The 20,902-nt window shown below is 50.2% G+C and overlaps 1 protein-coding gene across 3 annotated transcripts in view; it reads right to left on the reverse strand.

The window, feature by feature from the left end:
• LOC129328487 (H-2 class II histocompatibility antigen, E-S beta chain-like) overlaps positions 1-20,902 on the reverse strand; it is a 261,776-nt gene that overhangs the window by 227,578 nt on the left and 13,296 nt on the right. For 2 of the 3 annotated variants that reach the window (XM_054977589.1, XM_054977587.1), the window contains 4 exons: positions 20,560-20,841; positions 20,158-20,271; positions 18,005-18,028; positions 15,631-16,487 (listed from right to left, as the gene is read on the reverse strand). The exons of the other annotated variant lie outside the window; for it this stretch is intronic. In XM_054977589.1, coding sequence (XP_054833564.1) covers positions 16,474-16,487; positions 18,005-18,028; positions 20,158-20,271; positions 20,560-20,841 — 434 coding nt within the window. In that variant the 3' untranslated portion in view covers positions 15,631-16,473. Of the gene's footprint in view, positions 1-15,630; positions 16,488-18,004; positions 18,029-20,157; positions 20,272-20,559; positions 20,842-20,902 lie in introns of those variants that run through there. 3 annotated transcript variants of the gene reach the window in all.

Raw genomic sequence — 20,902 nt, forward strand, 5'->3', positions numbered from 1 at the left:
GCGCAAGAGTTTCGCCTTCAGTTTTAGAGCACAGAGTCGCTGAATAGGCTGAAAGGTGTTTCGTGGGCTCTCAGGTGTGTGCCGCGGGTGTTCCCCGCACCCCATCGGATCTGCTCCTTCCAGGGCAGCCTGAGCCGGCATTGGATCAGTTCCTCCATCAAAAATGGCCAGGGTGGGGCCCTTGTTTTGAAGGAATCCATACAGATTGCTCCACAGTTCTCCTGTAGAAAACGTCCTCTTGCTCGTCTCGCCTCCTGCGTGGCCCTGACCCCTCCATCCTCCTCTCTTTAGCTTTGTGGGGCTTCCATGGCCCGGCTGACCGATCGGCTGGCCCAGGCGGAAGAGCTGGTGGGGCAGCTCCAAAGGCAGCTCAAGGAGCAGGGGGAGGATCTGCAGCGCAAAGAACAGCAATTCAAGGTATTTGTGGGGGCTGATCCTGGCGCGGAGAAGGGATCTCCTTGACCTCTGTGCAGGAAACACCTGCCTTCGAGGTCCACAGTCCTTCCCTGCTCCCAGGGAGCTCTCTCTCTCTGGCTCACGGCCTCCGCCTGGGAAGCTAAAAAACCACTCTGTTTACTACAGTAAAATGCAGACAGAGACTAGAAGTGACAGGATCAAAAAGGAAAGAGAGAATGAATACTGGCGAAGAGGAACTGAGAGTTGCGGGACATCAGCCCCTTGGGAACCCATGGGTGGGAGCAGACCCTCAGGAGGCTGAGCTGGCCCCCTGGATTCATGTCACAGTAACATCCAGGCTAGGCTACTGTAATGCCCTCTGCATGGGTCTCCCCTCAAATCCAACCCAGAGGCTCCAGTTGGTGCAGAACGCTGCGGCTTGGTTGTTGCCAGGAGCTGGGCAGAGCAAGCACGTGGTTCCCACCCAGCAGTCCCTCCACTGGCTACCCCTCACCCACCGGGCTCAATTTACGGTTTCGGCTATGGCTTCTAAAGCCCTTCCTGGCTGAACCTGCCGGGCGGCCTCCCTCCCTGTACTCTGCTATGGCACCCTGGCTCACCTGCAGAGGCCCCTCTTCAGATGCAGCCCTGCAAATGCCAAGATCAGCTGCCACACCTTCTCTGGGGTGGCCCCATCCTTGTGCAATGGCCTGCCTGAAGAGGTCAGGAGAGCTCCCGCTCTCTCGGCTTTTCACAAACTTGGCGACATTGAATTATTGAGGAAGGGGTTTTTTACTCAGGGAATGGGGCTGAGCTGTAAGAAATGGCTTCGGAAAGTGCTTTGATGATGGGGGAGGAACTGTAGCCTATGCTACTGGGTACTGCCTGTTGCGGTAGATAAGCTCCTACAGGATAGTTCAAGCATCCTTTAATATGCCATGTCAAATTAATTATGTTTTGTGTCAGCAATGGTTCATCTCAGAATTTGGCTTCTTGCCTCAAATTCCTGGAATCTTTAACCTAGAATATGATTTATTGACGGTCCGAGCCCTTGATCGCAGGGACTTACACTGTGAAATCTCAATGAAAGGGGGACTATAAATAACATATAAACAAGCAGACAAAGAAATGAACTTTCGACCTTCCAGTTGTTATGTCCCCAATTGGCAGTGATCTAGATTTTCAAGCACTGATCATAATTCGACGTTAACTTTCCTTAAACTGCCAGATTTGGTTGTCACTCAAATTTAAAAGCTCTACAGGTGAGAACAGAAGTTCTTAGAAGGCAAGGGTTAGAAGAGCCCTTCCTGAAGCAGCGTCCGTAATACCACCTGCCTGGGATGGTTAGGTCTTGGAGTGCAAAAATTAGTCTTGTATTTGGGCTTTTTCATGGTTTGGTATTTATGTTTAGATTCTGCAGAATGCATTTTCAGTTAAAAACAAGCTCTTAATAATCTTTAGGAAGAAAAAGCAGCTTTTCAGAAGGAACTGAAAAATTTAAAGCTGCTTCTGCTAAAGCAGAAATCTTTAAATGAGGAAGACAATTTCAAGACACGACTTCAGCGAAAGAGGGTGAGTTTTAAGGTTCAGTTCAGACTGACAAAGATTGTGGCCTTAATTGTACGGGTGCTCTTCGTATGAGATTATGGAATATACATCAATAGCCACCCACCCTGCAGCGGTTTGCTTGGCAACCCGAGAGTCATGTGAATAAAAACCTGAGAGGGGGGGCTATATACTACAGTTACCGATCGTAAATGCAAACGAGGCTGTTTAATATGGAGTCTTGGAAAGTAAAACCTTTCGGGCTGGCTCACGTTCTTTAAATCAGGTTATGATGTGGGGGGGCAGTGGGAAACCAGTGGAGGAACCAGTGCTTAATTTCAGGTGTCCAGGTGGAGATGGGTACCTTTAATTGGGGGGGGGGTGCAAGACTTGGTTGGCGAGTCTCCTGAACACTGCTTACGCTGCTAACAGATCTGTGTTTGGAAAGGAGAAAAGAAGAGGGAGGGGTGGGGAGGGGAGGGGAAGGGGCCACTCTCTGTGGTACTTCTTTTACGAGTTCTCCAAGGAACCAGCCTGTGCTCCAGGCAAACACACGCCAACCCCGGGGACTGATTGGGGACGGCTCAATTGCTCCTTCCCTGCTGCCCTGGCTGCTTCTGGGGAAGCCTGAGCACGTGCCTGGAGGCCATAATGGAAGGGAGGCGGCTCCAGTCAACTGAAATGCCATCCAGATGAGACTCAGGCCCTGCTGGTCCATGTGCCACCCAACTGGCGCCCACGTGTCTATCCCTCCACACCTGGAACACCACCCGTAGCACCTTAAGCGATGGACAGTGGTAGCTGGGCTCATGGCAACCCCGCCAGGAGTATCGGGGGTCCTGCATCTGGGTAGCGCTTCCCAGGGGAGGGGGGAGATTTCCAGAAATAAACAGGTGGAAGACAAAAATAGAACTGACTCTTTCTTAGGCAAACGGAAAGATCAGGGGAATAGCCAAAGACGGGCACACACCAAACCACGCCTGCGCAGGAAAGCCTCATTCAGTGGGCCCGAACGCCTGAACCGACACGAAAGGGAAAGGGGCCGATGAAAACACGCCAGACTGTCGGAGGAAGGGGGCCAGTCCAGGCCATGTTTCCTCTGCGATTCAAACCCTTCCACCCGATCTCATCAGACCTTGGGAGCTAAGCGGGGTCGGTCTCTGGATGGGGAACCACCGAGAAAGACGCTGCCCGGGAAGGCCCTGCCAAGCCCCCTCTGCTGGCCGGAAGGCTCCTTTGCCGCTGCCCCCTAATGCCACAGACACAGCCACGTATTATTACTCAAATCCCAGCAACGAAATTTTGCCGGCCTCCCTCATAAGCGAGGGTCAGGAGCCCTCAGCTGGGTCGTAGTGGGTTGAATGCAAGGGACAGAGCAGGGGCACAAGTGTCACTTTGTCCTCTGACTCTGAGCCAAACCACAAGTGACGAATTCCACTGGGATGGCAACTGAACAGACTCCCTCCCTGCTCACTTGCGCTCCACTCCATCTCATAGCACCAGTTCAAGCACAGACACGGGATCGAGAGCTCTGTGATCGAGTGGAGCGCAAGTGAACAGGGGGAATGCGTGTGAGTCTGTTCACTTGCTGTTCAAGTGGAATTCGTCACTTCTGGCTTGGCTCTATTTTTGAGCTCGCTTACTGAAGTGTGGGCAGTAGGTGATGGCTTTATTAGCAAGACTGGAACAAAAGAAACAACAACCAGGGGGAAACATAGTTCAGCCATTTTTCGTTCACTGAAGTCGAGAAAAGCCTGAGAATGAAACGGGATGCTTTCTAGGGTGACCGACCAAGAATGCAAGGCGCAGGTGCAAACATGATGAGCAGAGAGGTTTCTAGTGGGATGAAGAGCTACTCAGGGAAGCTGCAGTCCACTCAAGCGATGGTAACAAAATGTTTCTGGAATGATTTGGTTTGCAGGTGGCTGAGCTCACAGAGCAGCCAAAGGAGGGAGGGAGGAAGGAAGCCAGCCCCCATCTGCGGTTCCCTGAGGTCAGTACCAGAGCTGGGATGAACCCCAGGGTATGCTTAAGCTATGAGCAGGGCTGCCTTACTTGGCAGGAGAGGTGGCCCTCTGCTGAGGGCGCCTCACGCCTTTCGCCGCTACCGCCCTGATCCAATCTCGGGGGGGGGGGGGACTTTCCAGTAAGCTTGATCAGAATTCAACGGTATCTGCTGATTTTGACGCTCCCATTTTTGTGGCGTGGCCTTTTCTTGTACATTCAAGAACAAACTTTGCTCCCAGGAAGCCTCATTGGGGTCGAAGGCAGATCAGATAAAAAGCCTAGAGAGAAGGAGGGACTTTGGAAAAAATGAGCCTCTCCACACACATTTCATATATATATTTTTACGGCAGGTACATGAAGGGAGCGAGATGTCTTTTCCTAAGGTAGTTTTTTAGAGTCCACCGAGGGCCTCGGTCTCCGGAAACTTCAGTGGGTCCAAAATGCAGCAGCCCGGCTTCTGCCAGGGGAGAGACCTGGAGCGTTCTCGTGCCCAAAGAGGCTGCCCATGTGTCTCCAGAGGCGCCTCAAAGGGCTTTAAAGATTTGGGGTGGCGTTCTGAAAGGGCCGCCTCCTCCCGCATCATATTGTCCAGCCTGCCACTTCCGGTCCGGCCGTCGGAGAAGGGGATTTTCAGTCCTGGCAACCTGCCTATGCCGTCCCCCCCCCCTGCAGCCCCACCTGGCGTCTCCTTTACTCCCTTTCCGCCGCCAGGCCGCCAAAATGTTCCTGGTGACTCTGTTGGTTTTTAATGAAGAGGCTGATCTCACCATCTCCGGAGTGTGTCCGAGTCAGAAGACGGGCATTTGTTACAAGTTGCTCTCTGTTTTGATGCCAGCCCTGGACTTGAAGGCTAAATTTTAATTAACTATTATTGTTGCATATCTTTATTATTTTTTTATTTTGAAAGCCCCCTAAGATGATTCTCTGGAGAGGCCACGTAACTTCTCTCTCAAGAAATAAATAACCACTGGTTTTGGCTACTTTGTTGTCTTACAGACAGGCAGGACAGGCACACGTGAGTTAAGGGCGCATTTGAATGCTTTCAGGTGGACAATATTAAAATAAAAAGATGTGGGATTATGTGATACCCTGAGTTAAACACCAACTTGTTTCCAATTAAGATTAGTCCAATGAAATTCTTTGGTACAACTCAAATTTTTAGTTTTTGAAGCTTGAAGAGAACAGCACGTCTCATCGTTGGCACCGCACTTTTAACTTTGAATCAGTTTTAGAGATTGGGTTTTTCTTTTCTTTTTAAGATCCAGGAGTTTCCACAAATAAGGGGCAGAGACCTGGTCGCCTTTGCCGATAAATGTAAGTAACAACCCTTTAAATCCATTGCCTAATCTGAAGCTAGTGCGGGGGTAGATCGGCTAAGGGAAAGCGCACAATAATTCAGCAGTAGAGTTTTCCTGACCACCCAGGCAAACACTTTTTGCAGCTACTGTCCCAGATTGATTTGTCCATCATATCAGTCAATGTGTCCCTGGCCATAGGTTGCACCACAAAAAATATATGTGAAAGGGATCTTGGGGTAAGAGTGGACTGTAAACTGAATATGAGCAGTCAGTGTGATGCGGTGGCAAAAAAGGCTAATTCAATCTTGGGTTGTATCAAAGGGGCCATAGTGTCGAAATCGCAGGAGGTCATAGCCCCTCTCTATACTGCCTTGGTCAGGCCACACCTGGAGTATTGTGTGCAGTTCTGGAGGCCTCACTTCAAAAAGGATGTGGACAAAATCGAGAGGGTGCAGAGGAGAGAGACAAGAATGATCAGGGGTCTGGAGACTGAGCCCTACGAGGAAAGGCTGAGGGCCTTGGGAATGTTTAGTTTGGAGAAGAAGAGGTTGAGGGGGGGCATGATGGCTCTCTTTAAATATTTGAAAGGCTGTCATTTGGAGGAGGGCAGGGAGCTGTTCCAGTTGGCAGCGGAGGGTAGGACGCGAAGCAATGGGCTTAAACGACATGCACAAAGGTACCGGCTGGATATCAGGAAAAACTTTTCCACGGTCAGAGTAGTTCAAAAGTAGAATCAGCTGCCTAGGGAGGTGGTGAGCTCCCCTTCACTGGCGGTTTTCCAGTGTGCAGATCCTCCTCCGGGATCCTCAAGGTTTTAAAGGGGGTTGACCTAAACTCACTACCCAAGCATGTATGGAATTCAGAGCCACAGACGGCACCACGAAATGACACGTCTGCCACTTCAGGACACTGCCAGGGCACAACAACAGGTTCCCGAGGAGCAGGTTCTCAAAGGTTTTATGGGGGGGTGGGGGGGTCACTGCAAACTCAACAACAAATCAGATCTCATATCCATGGCCACAGAACACAACTCACAAACATAGATCCACAAAGCACCATGCCTCAAAGATCATGAGCGGGAAAGGAAGGGGGGAAGACCCAAGCCAAAATGAACTGGGTAACCCAAAAAGGTTGAAAGAAACAAAACAAACAAAATACACAAAACAATAGAAAGAAATGGGGAGGGGGACACAAAATAATTACTAGGACATAGAACAATAAAACGTGTAACGAAAATGATATCTGTATGCATGTTTCCTCAGTTTAGCATCGTTTAGCTGAAACAATGTCCTCCCCCCTCCCCCCCAGGGCTTGAACTGACTCTCTCTCTCTCCCTCTCTCCACTTTCAGATGCCGCCCCCCAACTTCCCCAAATTAATGGGTGGGGAACCCAGAGGGCAGCTAGAAAACCCATTCCCCCCAAAAAGAAGTCCGACCGGCACGTCCACTTCGAGGACGATATAAAATGACTGCCCTGCCGGCCTTCGAGACCTGGAGGCATCCTCTGGAAGGAGCTCAGCACCCGATCTTTGCATTTCTGGGATCAGTAACTCCGCCATTTCTTTGTAATATTCTGCAGTGAATCCATCCAAACCAGGGGATTTTCTATTTTTTAGACCCTTTAATACTTCTGCTATTTCCTTTTTTTAAAATTTTATTGGATTAGAAATCACTATAATACTCATTACAATCAATTCCCTTTAAATATTCCAGTTCTAACCCCCTCCCTTTCCCCACCCTTTTGTTGACTTGCAACAGTTTTCCAACCTCTTATCCGTTTTCCCCCCCTACTCATTTCAAACTTATTTTATTCTATTAAACATATACTTTCACTCTCTTCTAAGCTTATCTATTATAACACAGTGCTATCTCTATTCCCTTTCCCACTTAACTTATCAACTAAATATTACATTCCTGGCATATATTCTTTAATAGTAACAATCATTTATCTAATTTTTGTACTCTATACTCTATCTTACTCATTCTAGTCTCGTCATTATGGGACAAACAATTTGTCCCTTATTCTACATAACTTTAAGTACTTCTATAAACATTGCATACATTCAATATAAATCAATCAATTTAACTTGTACTCTATATGTTGCTCTCTACTTCCTTGTCTACTTGAGGCTGGCTACTGTAGTTTTCCTGCAATTCTTTTTGTTTTTGTATAATTTGGCTTACTTGCCTGCTTCTTTCCTTATTGTTTCCCCTTCTAATTCTAATTTCTTTAGCAATATAAACTCCCCTTGTGACGGCTTTAGCAGCGTCCCAGAGCACTTCTTCAGCAAAGGTTTCTTATCTTTTTTGCCTTTATGGGTTTCCCGGAGGCATACTATATTTATTCCCTCTTTTTTGATCAAATTTTTTAATCTGTACCTCTTTAGATCTGAAGCCAATCCATTTATATTCAAAGAAAGTAACGTAATTATCTCAAACATTCTCTTTTTTTTTAGAAAAATTTTTATTGGATTAGAAATCAATATAATGTTCATTACAATCAATTCCCTTTTAATATTCCAGTTCTAACCCCCTCCCTTCCCCCCCTTTTGTTGACTTCCAACGGTTTTCCAACCCCTTGTCAATTTTTCCCCTTACTCATTTCAAACTTACTTTATTCTATTAAACATAGACTTTCATGCTCTTCTAAGCTTACCTATTATAACACAGTGCTATCTCTATTCCCTTTCCCACTTAACTTATCAAACTAAGTATTGCATTCCTGACATATATTCTTTAATAATGTAACATTTTATCTAATTTTTGTACTCTATTCTCTGTCTTACTCATTCTAATCTCGTCAATATGGGACAATCAATTTGTCCCCTGCTCTGCATAACTCTAAGTACTTCTATAAACATTGTATACATTCAATATAAATCAATCAATTTAACTTATACTCTATATGTTACTATTTACTTCCTTCCACCTTTCTTATATTCATTCTATTTTAATTATATAGTTTACCTATTATACAGTTATCCACCAGAACATACTTAGTTAACTTATCCCCTTATAATTCTTAAAATAACACCTCTATAATTTAATACTGTATATAATAGTCTAATAAAACAATTGCTTAGAACTTCTTATTTAACTCCCCCCCCCCCCGGTAAAGTCACTTCTCTCTTCTTCTATTGTATTTCAGTAATTTTCAAACTGCCACAGTTCTCATTATCTCAGCCATTCTCTTTTGTCAATTGGATATATGTGTACTCATTTCTGCCCTTTCTTACTTTGATGGTCACCCCCCCTTCCCCTTCCCCCTTCCCGAAGAGCCCCCCCTAAGGGGTGTACAAGGGACGTGTGCCTCCGGACCTCTTCGTTGCTTAGTTGGGGGCCGCGTTCCAATCCCCTCCTCCCTTATTACTTAGTTTAAGCATATTTCAATAGAGGCCACTTTGCTTATTTCATATTTTATCCATTCAAAAGAAAAAAAATCAAAACTAAATTAACATCAATGCTATATCTCCAAACAGAGCCTTATTATGAAGTACCAGATGTAACCTAAGAGCGACTAGTGTCTTTTCTCAGGCACTTTGGCTTGCTTTGTAATGTCTCGCTCGACCCCCCTTCTTCTTCTTCACTGCTAGTTGGAGTAATGTCAAAAGCTTCCTGTTGCTCAGATTCTCGATCCTCCGTGTTTTCTGGTTCTAATGATTCTGCGTAATCCACCCCAGCCGGACCCACCCGGGAACCGTCTCCAACAGGACCTATTACCTCATGGTATTCCCCGTAGGCGGCGCCAGACTCCGGGGTCCCGGCTGCAAAGGGCTTTGTACAGGCACGCCAGGCCTGGCATCAGGGGCTGCGGGAGCAACGGGACCCAGCCGAGCAGGCTTACAAGGCAGCCGCGGACCGACACGGACGGGGCGGGAAGTTCTCACAGTGGGCGATATGGTGTGGCTCCCCACCAAGCACATCTGGTCTCAACGCCCTCCTCGAAAACCGGATCATCGGTTCATCGGGCCCTCTCGGATCACGGAGCAGGTCAACCCTGTCGCCTTCTACCTAGAGCTATTCCCAACACTTGGGATCCACCCGGTCTTTCACCGATCCCTGCTCACTCCGACAGCGCCCCCCCCCCCCACACCTGCTCTGTGACCCGGTACCCCCACCCCCAGCGGTCCTGGCAGACGGCCAGGAGGAATTCGAGGTGGGCCAGGCCCTGGTTTCTCGTCAGCACCGGGGGCAGTTACAGGACCTCACGAAGTGGGAGGGAGACGCGCCAGACGAGCAGGTCCAGGGAGCCGGCGGAAAACCTCCGTGCCACACATCTCCCCCGACGATTCCGCCGGGCACCCCCCGACAAGCCAAGCGCCCCGGTTGCTCAAAAAGGAGGGGCCTTGGGAGGGGGGGATGGTGTCGTGGGCCAGCCTTGGCTGGGCTCCCCATCTGGTGGCGAGTCCTCCGCAGAGGAGGAGGGGTTGAAAAAGCTAGCGGAGGCGACAGAAGATTCCCCCGGGCCCCAGAAGTGCCATCCAGCGACCAACAACCGGGTCCCTCTGCGCAAATTTGCGAGGGCAGGAGGTCGTGTAAAGGAGGAGAGAGAGGAGCCGGCGCCTCGGAGATCCAAGCCCCTGGAGCCGGCAGCAAGTGTGGGAATGAGCAAGTGACTCTAATCTGGAGAGCCGGGTCTGATTCCCCACTCCTCCCCTTGAAGCCAGCTGGGTGACCTTGGACGCGTCACAGCTCTCTCAGAGCTCTCTCAGCCCCACCCACCTCACAGGGGGATTCTTGTGGTGGAGGTAATCACAACATACTTTGTAAACCGCTCTGAGTGGGCATTAAGTTGTCCTGAAGGGCGAGATATAAATTGAATGTTATTATTAATGTTATTGTTATTTCAGTCATGGAAGAGTTAAACTGTTTCTGTTACCTACTTAATTAGTAAACATACTTTGAATGTAACCATTAGAGTTTCGAATAAGATTCCCGCCATAGAAAGGGGAGTCTCTAAGCGTAATGAAGTGGGATTAGGATTTTCTATGGGGCAGTTTGTGTATTGGGGGCCATTAATGGATGCTCTGGACTGAAGTTTTATTGCTCTTTGTCCACTTCCCCTTTTTTACTTCTTCTTGTCTCTACTCTAAGTCACTTTAACTAGCAAGATGTAGTCAGTTTAGCCGTGTATTATTTTCTCCAAATGTAACCCTATTTTTATCCTTTAGTAATTTTACAGAGCTACACTGGAGGGTGTTTGTGAATCTATTCTCATCATTCCCAAGGCGCAATCTTTGCACAAGCTCTGCTATATTTCCCTACAGCGAAGTGGAAGGCTCGAGCGAGAGAAGCCATTCGGGAAAGGAGAAGGAGTAGACGCCTGCAGGCTCAGCCAGGGACGGAGCTGGATGCCGAGTGGCACAACTAAGCAAAGGAGAGACCCCTGGCCCTCGTCCTCTTGTGCTGGCTTGAGCACATAAAGAGCAACGTAGCTCTCCACTCCACGTGTCCAGCTGCCCGGCTCCTGGGAGCTTCGCCTCTGCCTCGTACCCGGCCCTTGCTCGGACAGATCTCCTGCTTCCTGAGCCCAGCTTCCTCTTCGACCACTCCTTGCTCCTCTCCCCGGAGGCGTGTCTTGGACCCTCCCTCCTCCTCTCTCTCCCGTGGTCCAGCACCAGAGCAGGTGCCCCTGCCCTGCACGTGACAGTAATTATCCTGAACTTACTCCTTCAACAGCATCTTTAAGTCTTTGAATGAAATAGAAAATCTCTGAACAGCAAGTCGTGCCTAACTCAGCCCAAGCGAGGATCAGCCACGGGCCACGATGAGCTCCCCCCCACTCCAGGTACCGACTGCTCCCAGTGACAGCCGAAGCAAATGAATGAGGGGGGGCTGAGTGAGCGACAGGAGTCTTCAGCGCCTAACTTGACAACTGCACAAGGTGTGCCTTTTAAGATGTCCCTATCAAAGTTTCTTAACATCTTGGAGTTCCAGACGGTTGGCTAGCAGTAACGGGGCTGGGGTCTGCAGAACCCCCCCCCAACAGCCAGCAATCATGGCACAGTGTCCTGATGGCAGCCCCAGGATTGGAGGGTGGGTGGGAATAGAGGTTGTTCTCTCATATTCAAGACTCACCCCAAGCACCGTTCCCATGGGAGCATCTGTTTTCTGCGCATCGACACAAAAGAGAGAAAGGAAGAGACGGCACAATATAATTCCTGGACTGATATCAGATGGACCGTTACGGCTGACAATCAGAAGAGAGGATCCTCGTATTTGTAGCTGTGTGTTTTGATTGAAAGGGGATTGATCGTTTTTGGAACGTGGATTAATTTTTGTAAGAGTTTTTAATCAGTATCTTATTTAAGCACAAAGTCACTTTGCACTTCATAACACTGATTAAAAATCCTATTTATAAATATTACGAATATTACTGATATTTTGATCCCCGTGGCTGTGGGTTACCGCCCTTTGTACTTGGTTTACTTAGGTGGGCAGCCCCTCTGACGTTTGGAGAAGCGAAGGGAACAGTCACAGCATGGGATTCAAAACGGCTCAAGGATCCCCTGATTGAATCATAAATCGTTCAATTACTTGGGTGTTCAGCAAATAAAGAAAAGATGTTAAAAGGTGGTTCCAGGTATAGCTTCCAATTAGGGGTCAAATCAGTGTGATAAAAAGGATGGCCTTGCCAAAATTAGGAAGAACTCCCTGGCAGGGAGAGCGGACCCTCGGTGGGACAGGCTTCCTCGGGAGGAGGGGGCTTCGCCTGTATTTGGAGTTTTTTAAGCAGAGGCTAGATGGCCACCGGACAGCAATGCTGACTCTTAGGACTGAGTACGAATCTAGGCAGATTGGGAGTGGGATGGCGGGAAGGGACGAGCCGGCGCTGGGCTCTCGTGGCCCTTTCTCACATGCCCAGGCCCAGGTATTGCTGATGGCCACCTTGGGGTCAGGAAGGAATTATCCTCCGGGCCAGATTGGCCAGGGGTCCTGGAGGTCATGTGACTTCCCCCGGGCATGGAGCAGGGGGTCACTGCGGGAGGTGAGGGGGTGGCAGTAAGCTGTGAATGTCCTACGTTATGCAGGGGGCTGGACTAGATGACCCTTGGGGTGTCCTCCACCTCTATGTTTCTATTTCACTGAAGGGTGAATATGGCCCCAACACCCAGGAATTGGGGCGGGCGTCCCTTGAAGATGGTCTGCCCACAGAGGCTGATGGATCCCTCTGGATTCCCAAATGCCCTGGGGGATCCCAGAATTGCAAAGACAAGCTCTGTTGAGGCTGCAAAGGGAGCCTGGGACATGCGATTCCTCGACGCTCCTGCCAAAATTGCTCCACATCTGCCTCTCCCAACCGCGGGGTAGAAGCCGGCCCCCTGGTCTACTGGGGAGGTGGGTCACCTAAAGAGGAACGGGAGACATCTAGAAAGACGCCAGCAGAAATCCCGCCCGGATCTCATGGAGCAGGCTGCACAGCCTGACGGAAGACCTCTGAAGAGGCAGTGACAGTGGCAAAGGAATGTTACTTCTTTGCAACCGCTGCATCCGCTGGGTCTCGAACAGGCCAATAGTTTAAGAAATCTTCTGAGCTCTAACTCTGAATCTTTCCTGGCTCAGGAACAATCAGCTGTGACACCTTCGCAGAGCGTTTCACCAATAAAATAGTCCAAACACACACTGATTGGGATGCCAGTGGCAATAGAGGTAAGGGGGAAGACATACTTCACATACCATCTGGCCTGCTTTGCTTTTGGGTTGCTCCTTCTGGACTGAGCTGCTGTGTCTGATACAACAGATCGTGCCGTATTGCCGAAGCATTGGGGGAAGAAGCGGGTGTCAGGGGCCGTGCCTTGGGCGGGGTCAATTCATTCCTCATTGGCCAGACTCGAAGAACTGCCCCTGGAGACGAGTTATCATCGGCGTGAGTCCCACCCCAGGGGGTTCCTCAGGGTGCACTCCTATCCCCCGCGAGGTCCCAGGTCACTGCCTGACAGCTGTGGTCAAATGGCCGGAAGGGAATAAATTGAAACTGAACCCAGACAAGACACACATGATGCCAGTGGGGAAGGCGGAGGGCTTTTTTTTAAATGAAAAATACTCTCAACAATAATCAGAACCAACACGTAGAGCAAACAACATGCACCCTTCACAGACTAAGAACGAATGAAGAGAATTATATAGTTATTTGCTTCATTCATTTCTAACAGCTTAAGGATCTTTTTTAAAAAATCAGCCATTTGTTGTCAGTTCTTGTCATCTACCATGTTCTGGGAATTTCACTGGTGGTTTCATTATTCGTAACTATTCCCACATCTTTCACAACCGCTCTGATTTGCCAGGCCCTGTTGCTTGTTTCCACTAAAGCGCACAAACCCGGAAACATCCTTCCTCTGAGAGGTCACTAGAGAAAACTTTTATTAATCTGTTTTTGAGGAAGGAGGCTGCAATCAATGGGAAGTACGTTGATTGGGGAGTGACGGGGGTTTGAGTGAAGACATAAGAGAGTGCCATGTGAAGAGATTTGCTCAAGAAGAGAAACAGAATCCTCCCATGTCTCTGATCTACAAGTCAAAACCTTTACAATACAGCAGATTCAGTCTGGTCACGTAGCATGTGAATTGACACCAGACAAGACATCCTCTAAGCTCTTCCGTAGCGTAGTGGTGAAGTGGTTGGGCTGAGAATCAGCACTCTGCTGGTTCGAACCCCACTCCTGCCATGAGCTCGGCAGGTGGCCCTGGGCCAGCCACTCCTCTCAGCCCAGCTGTATTGGAGAGAGAAGAACAACACTGGCTTGGTTTACTGCTCTGAACGGGCACTCCTCTCCCCAAAAGGGCAGCAGGCACAGCGTTACTCTCGTTATTCCTCTGTACTGCAGAGTTTGGAGTCAGATGGGAGCCCTTACTCTTACACAGAATAAAAGCTGTGGTTGTTTCTAGGATCCTAACCATGGAAATTTATTCATACCAAGGGAAGGGAGGGTCTTCCAGCACACAAATAATACAGAACTGCTTTAAAATGGGGCACCAGCGACACCTAACGCTGAAGAGATTCTCTGAACTTCTTCGCTCAGTTAGTAACCAGGGCTGGTTTCCTCTCCAAGAGCAGACTGCATTCCTATGTGGTGGTCATACCCCGGGGGTCTAGTGGAAAAGAAGACCAAAGATCATTTTTTTAAAAACAGGGATTGGGCCTCCATTTGAAACCTGAACTTTATCTCCTACATTGTGTCCATGCCGCAACTACTGATTCCAGAGAAGTGCTGCTATGTGGTCTGGCCTCTCTTATCCTGGATCCGGCTCTGCTGCTAGAGAAGTCAATTCATGGAGCCACAGAAAACACTTTTCCCCAACTTGGATCAGCCCAGAAGAGGGCCCCCCTACCTTGACACGGCCGATCTGGCCCCTTGGATCCACAGCACGGGAACACTGAGACTAGACTACTGCATTCCTCAAAGGCAACTCAGAGATCCCACTTGGCACAGAAAACCACAGCACAAATATTGTCAGGAGCTAGATGGAGCACGTGCGTTACCCCCATGCTTCAGCCCCCCCCCCCCCCGAAGCTCTTGTCAGTGCCAGGCGGGCATCCATTAGCCACTCACTTCAAAGCTTTGGCTAACACATGCAAAGCCCTTCAGGGCCTCGGTCCCTCATATCTGCCTCTCCCCCTATGCTCCACCACAGCAGCTTCCCTCACCTGAGCAGGGCCTTCTTCAAGTGGCCCCCTGCGAAAGGGCAAGATCAAGAGCTGCTCATACAGGGGTGTTCTCTGTCTCTGCCCCCTCCCTGGGGAATGGCCTGCCTGAAGAGGGCAGGAGAGCTCCCACACCCGTGGCTTTTGGTGAACTATACGACTACGTTCTCTGTGTTGCTATGAGGATGCGCTTACTGTGTAATTTCTGCACTGCTCAGCATGTTGCGTTTAAACGCTTCTACTTTGTTTCAGATTTCTGCTCGTTCCCAGGTTTCTGCAATCCAGACCCAGTCATGCTGTTTATGGGAGGCCCTTGGCTGTGTTTTACTCACACCGCACAATCCGCCTTGTGTCTCCGTGAGAAAAGCAAACTATAAATGATGTACATAAACAAATACATGAGGAGGAGAGAGACCGAGGGGGGGGGGGTAGGAGAACAAGATCCTCCTCCCAAGAAGGGCAACTCTTGCAGGTTGACTCAGGAGTGCTGGATGGACCCGCCAGAGGCACAGGAGGGGGCGGGATGCCAACAGGCCTGGCACGAGGAGCCCTCCTGGGAGATTTGCAGTGCCCCCTCCCAAGGAACTGCTCCTCTATGCCAGGCAGGCTCCAGAGCCAGGGGATGGGCTTCCTCCTCCCTCCCCGCAGGCAAAGGCCCTCCGCTGCTCTCACGCCCCCCCCCACTTGTCCCTCCCCCAAAGAAAAGCCCGCTGAGCACCGAGGCACAGAAGGAACTCCACCAAACAGTTCTTTGTCTTTTATTAGACGGTCCCTCCAATCAGAGTGAGCCCAAGTTAAGGAGCACGAATGAATTCTGGAAATGACAATTTTTTAAAAAAATTGTGATGTTTCCAACAGCAATTCTCATCCTCCGGTCATGGATGCCACAACTGAGACTTGAGTGTTCAGCGAGTCCAGAGAGGGGAGGGCAGGGGTCTCCGTAGCAGCCAGGCAAAAAACGCGAAATCAGTATTTCAATGGCGAATTTCGATGATGCCACAATTGAGGTTGCTGAGAGAGCTACACGGAGGCTGGACACAGAACACCCCTTGCCCAAGGAGAAGAGCCAACAGGTGCCATTCGGCCCTGCACAGTGGAGGGGAAGAATCTCATGCCATGTCTGCCCCTGAGGAGTGGGGTTGCCAACCTCCAGGTGGGGGCTGGATACCTCCTGGAACTTCTTCAGCTCTGTTGCCCTGGAGGAAACGGCTGCCTTGGAGGATGGACTCGATAGCATTAAACTGTGCTGTGCCCCCAGCCCCACCCTCCCCAGCCTTGACCTCCAAATCTCCAGGCATTTCCCAAGCCAGAGTTCGCAACCCTCCCAATGAAGCATACAGAGGACTGGAGAAAAATGACGGCCTTTTCCTCCCTGCGTGGCAGGATGGACTCCCCTCCCCAAAAGTAATAAAAGAGAAGCACAGAAGAAGCCAATTGCAAGGGGGGGGAGCAGCGCCAGTAGCAAGCAGTCCTTCCTCCGTCCATCTTCACCCCCTGCAATGCCCCTCCCCAAAGGAAAGGACAGGAGGGGGGGCGTTTGCTACAGGAAAGGCTCTTCCACAGGCAGCATCCTGGGCAGGAAGGGTTAACTGATGAGGGCTGTCGGGAGAGAGAGAGAGAGGAGAGGGAAGAATTAGAAGCCAGAAGTGAATTCCCAGGGGGGAGGGCAGCAGCTGCCGAGACCGCCAAAGTCACACGAACACACACACCCCAAAACACGCGGATAACAATACTGTCTCACCCTCTGTAAGTGGTCGGCCCGGCCTCCGCCATTTTAATAGCTGTATTATATGGCTGCTTATGATACTAAAAATGTTCAGGCCTCTGGAGTTAAAATGGCTGCTGCGTGGCCACCAGAGGACCTCCAGCAGTTGCTGAGTCCTGCCCGAGAGAACACGGCATGCGTGGAATGCCGCTCAGGAATGCGGAGTGATTAAGAGGTGATGGGACTTGCTCTCTTCCCAGCCCCACCGGTGCAACAAAGGTCTCGCAGAGTCATCCCCACTTAACACATTCCTCTCCCTTCTTCCGTGATGAGATCTCGTGTCCTTGACTGGGAGCTAATCTATAAGTATATACAGTCATTCCTGGGAAAGAACAGTCTCTCCCTAAAAGTGCTTAACGTAGCTCCAGTGGACTTCATCTGCAAACTATCCCTTTTGTGCTGCGCTAGAACACGTTTTGCATTTGCTTTCACACACCCCGGCAGCCATCGACCGAAGCCATCAAACCTTTTTCCCAAACCCAGGAATAAGCGTTGGAGTCTTTGTCCTAACAGCTAGGTGGGCTCTTCCACCCCAGGGCACGTTTTACCTATAAAGTTTGAGCCCTGGCCCCATTTAAATCGAACACGTTTCCGGATCCACCAGCGCCGTTCCCTTGAGGTTTACCCTAAGACTCTTGCTCTCTTGGCCGAAGACGCTGGATGTTTGAAGCTCTCTCTCTTTCTCTGCAGACTTCTCCAGGATAGGTAGATATATTTGCTCCCTCTCCCTCGATTCCCTACTTCTGGCTAAGCTCCTAGAACTCTGTGTGAGTGTGTGTGTGTGTGTAACTGTTTTTACTCAGTAACTGTAAGTGTATGTGCTTGCTATTTTGTTCTTAATAAAAGTTATTGTTTAATATTTAGAACCAGCCTCGTTTGCTATTTCGGAAGGGACCTGGTATACACCAGTGAGAGATCCCTGTTACCGCCTCTCGCATAGCTGCCTTCCTTGCATGCTAATTCCCCCACAAATCATATTTAATGCGAGGGGACCAGTTCCAGTAACCCCTCCAGGTCTGCTACAGAGAATATACGTGGGGCAGACTGAAATTCCAGGGGGTGTTTTGGGACTCTTAAGTCCCCTCATTACTAAGGATGCTGTGAGGCCCTTTTTAACTTTACTTTGAACAGATGTTTAGAGGATGGCAAGATAAACACACACACAAAGCTGAGGTGGGGGATTCGGCCTCATTCTGTTTTTCTAGCATTGTTTTCCAGTTTCTGTAGTCTGGTTTTGGCATTCTTATATGTCCCGTCTTCCACCGTTCCTACAGCTTTGGCTGCTGAGTCTGGAATCTGCCTCGACTTTCAGAGGGGGGGGGGTGGACTGTAAATAAAAAGAGAGACTTACCTGTAGCAGGTGGGAGGGGAGTCGCTGAAAAAAAGAAATTTAATTTATTTACATAAATATGTATACATCACTTTTTTTTTTGCTCAAGGGGGCTTCCATAAACACACCTCAACCCCCCCCCAGCAAACAAGCAGGCCTTGCGGCATCTTCTAATAATTTCCAGCCAGGGGGCCTCCCTCCCCTCTTCAGGGAGCCCCATAATACAGAGTAAGGACCTCAGTGGAGAAGAACGGGGGGGGGGTTCCTCTGGTCAGTGCCAGGTGGGCCACGGGAGCAGGGGGACAGCCTACAGGGGGCAGCCTAAGAACTGGAGCTGGAGCAGAGGAAGGTGTGGAAGGAAAGGGTCCTTCGGGAAGACAGTCACAACCCTGAGGTGGGTTTGGGAGAAGGTCTGATTCCCACAGAGCATCCCAAGAACCCCCTCCCCCACCCTGGCACCATGCAAAACAGGTTCCCAGTCCCATCCTCTGCAGCCACGTGGGCGAGTCTCGCTCCCTCACCCTAACCTACCTCGCAAGGTTGTTGTTGTGAGACTCCATTGAGGGTAAAGAGAACCACGTATGCCAGGTTGGCCAGGAATTCTCCCCCTACTCCCCGCCCCGCATGTCCTCCCTCTTTAAAATGAGACCCAGGAAGGGTCTCTCCTGCCCGAACACCAAACCAGAGGCAGCAGCCGCACTTCTGGTTTGTCTCGTCTAGACGGGTGTATTTCTTTCTTATTAATTACAGTATTAACGAAAATGGGGTGTTTTGTAATTATCGTTATTAATATGAAAAGAAAACAAATTCCTTAAATATGCCTATGGCCTTCCCCCACACAAAATTTTTCTTTAGTTTTTTTCTGGTTTCTTTCATTATTGCTGTCTCTGACTCTATTGACTTGTGTCTGGAGCCCTGATTCTTGAAAGTTTACCCCCTGAAAACCTCGGCAGTCTCTCAGGGCCAAGCTACAAGTGAGGAATTACACTGGAACAGCAAGTGAACAGACCCACGTGTATTCCTCCCTGTTCACTTGCGCTCCACTCGCGCTCCACTCATGATTGGGTGGAGCGCAAGTGAACAGGGAGGAATACACGTGCGTCTGTTCACTTGCCATTTCTTGTGTATTTCGTCTAGCTTGGCCCTCAGCTGCCCCTGGACTCAAATCCTGCTGCTCTGCTGCAGACCAACATGGCCACCCACCTAAAATCTGCCTCTTTTGTTCCCTCTTTCCCAGGCAGGCAGCGTTTTTCTAATCAGGGCACAGAGAGAGCCCCGAGTCCCTTAGGGCCAGGGGGAAAAAGAGGCTCTGGGCTTCCTTGAATGGCTGTAAGCTGTGGCCACTTGGATTGGACGCATGTGTGAAGTACTCCAGCCCTGAAGGACGAGGGCAGCGACTCTGCCTTCCCCTCCCCTCCCAGTGCCTGCCCTGCTGTGCCCGACTGTCCCTTGCCCTCTGCCCTCCCCTGCTTCTCTCCAAGCCTTCCCCCCTTCCAAGCCAATTGCCCCTCTAGGCCCTCCTGCTGCCACCCGCCTGCCTGCCCAGACGCCCTGCCCTCCTTGTGCCACCAAATGCCAAATGCATCCTCAGTCAACCTCTTCCTTGGGCTCCTTTTCCTCAAGCTCAGGGGCTGAGAAAGGCAGACTATAAATGACATAAATAAAATATTTCCTTTTGCCCATCCTGAATATACTCCCCCTCAGCTTCATCAGACGGCCTCCAGCTCTCGCATTGGGTGACAGAGAGAAAAACGTTCTCTCTGTTCACCCACTCTACCCCGTGCATAATTTGATAAACCTCTGCCACGTCCCCCCCCTTACTCCTCTCTTTTCTAAAATGAACGTCTCAGACCCTTCAGCTTTTCCGCCAACCCCTTGATCATCTTGCTTGCCCTCTTGTGTGGTTTTGCCTGTGGCCTAAACTGCTGAAAAGTTTAAAATATTTAGGGGACTCCTAGACCATTTAGGGCCGTCTTCTTGGCTACAAATGGCAGCTCCCAAAACTGGCTCTGAGAAGAGGCACCACGGAGAAGCGAGAGCTTGTGAGCCAAGGAGACCACATTCCTCCCTGTCCAGATGGTCCAATTATTGGTGGATTCCTGGGCAGGAGGGGAGACTGTGCCCCCGCCTCCATTTCCTCAAGTCCTTCCCCCACCCAGCCCCTTCCCTATTACCTTTCCCACTCTTCAGGTAGAGGGCGAGTCCCACGGCCACAAAGACCACCCCCAGCACGGCCCCCACGACCCCCGTCCACACTTTGCTCTTGGCAGAGTCCGAGGTCTGTGGCTCTGGGGAAAGAGAAGGAGCCTCGCGTGAGAAGGCGGATCGGGGCCAGACTCGGCCTTTGAGCCCACAGAGTTTAAATGATGACCCTGACCCATGTGCTACGTGCCGGCAAGGTCTCCCACACCAGAGAGGGATTCTTCTCGGTCTTGGAAAAAGGGGGCTTGTGAGATGGTCTCTCTGAACTTCAAGCAGGTCAAAGCTGACACAAATCCTTGGAACTCCTGCCCACTTTGTGCAATTGTGTCTCAATGGAAAAAGGGGAGAAGGGGGGAAGCCCTTGAGTTTCTCACCCCACTGCACAGCGATGGGCTCCTCCCGGCTGCTGTGCTCCACCTGGCAGGCGTAGATGTCTCCCTGCTCGGGCACCGTCTCCAGCATCACCTGGTTCTGGAAGGTCCAGTCTCCGTTCTGGAGCTCATCCGCGTATCCCACCCCCTCCGTCTGCTCCTGCCCGTTCTTCAGCCACTTGATCTTAATCTCCGAGGGGTAATATCCTGCCGCGGTGCAGATCAGGAGGGTGTGGTGGGACAGGGGCTCGGCCTTGGTGGGGGAGATCTTCACCGTGGGCTGAACTGGAGGGGAGGGAAAGAAGGGGGGGAATTCAGAGGTGCAGGAGAACCAGAAAAGCACAGA

This window comes from Eublepharis macularius, chromosome 4, assembly GCF_028583425.1.
Source record: "Eublepharis macularius isolate TG4126 chromosome 4, MPM_Emac_v1.0, whole genome shotgun sequence".
Taxonomy (NCBI): domain Eukaryota; kingdom Metazoa; phylum Chordata; class Lepidosauria; order Squamata; family Eublepharidae; genus Eublepharis; species Eublepharis macularius.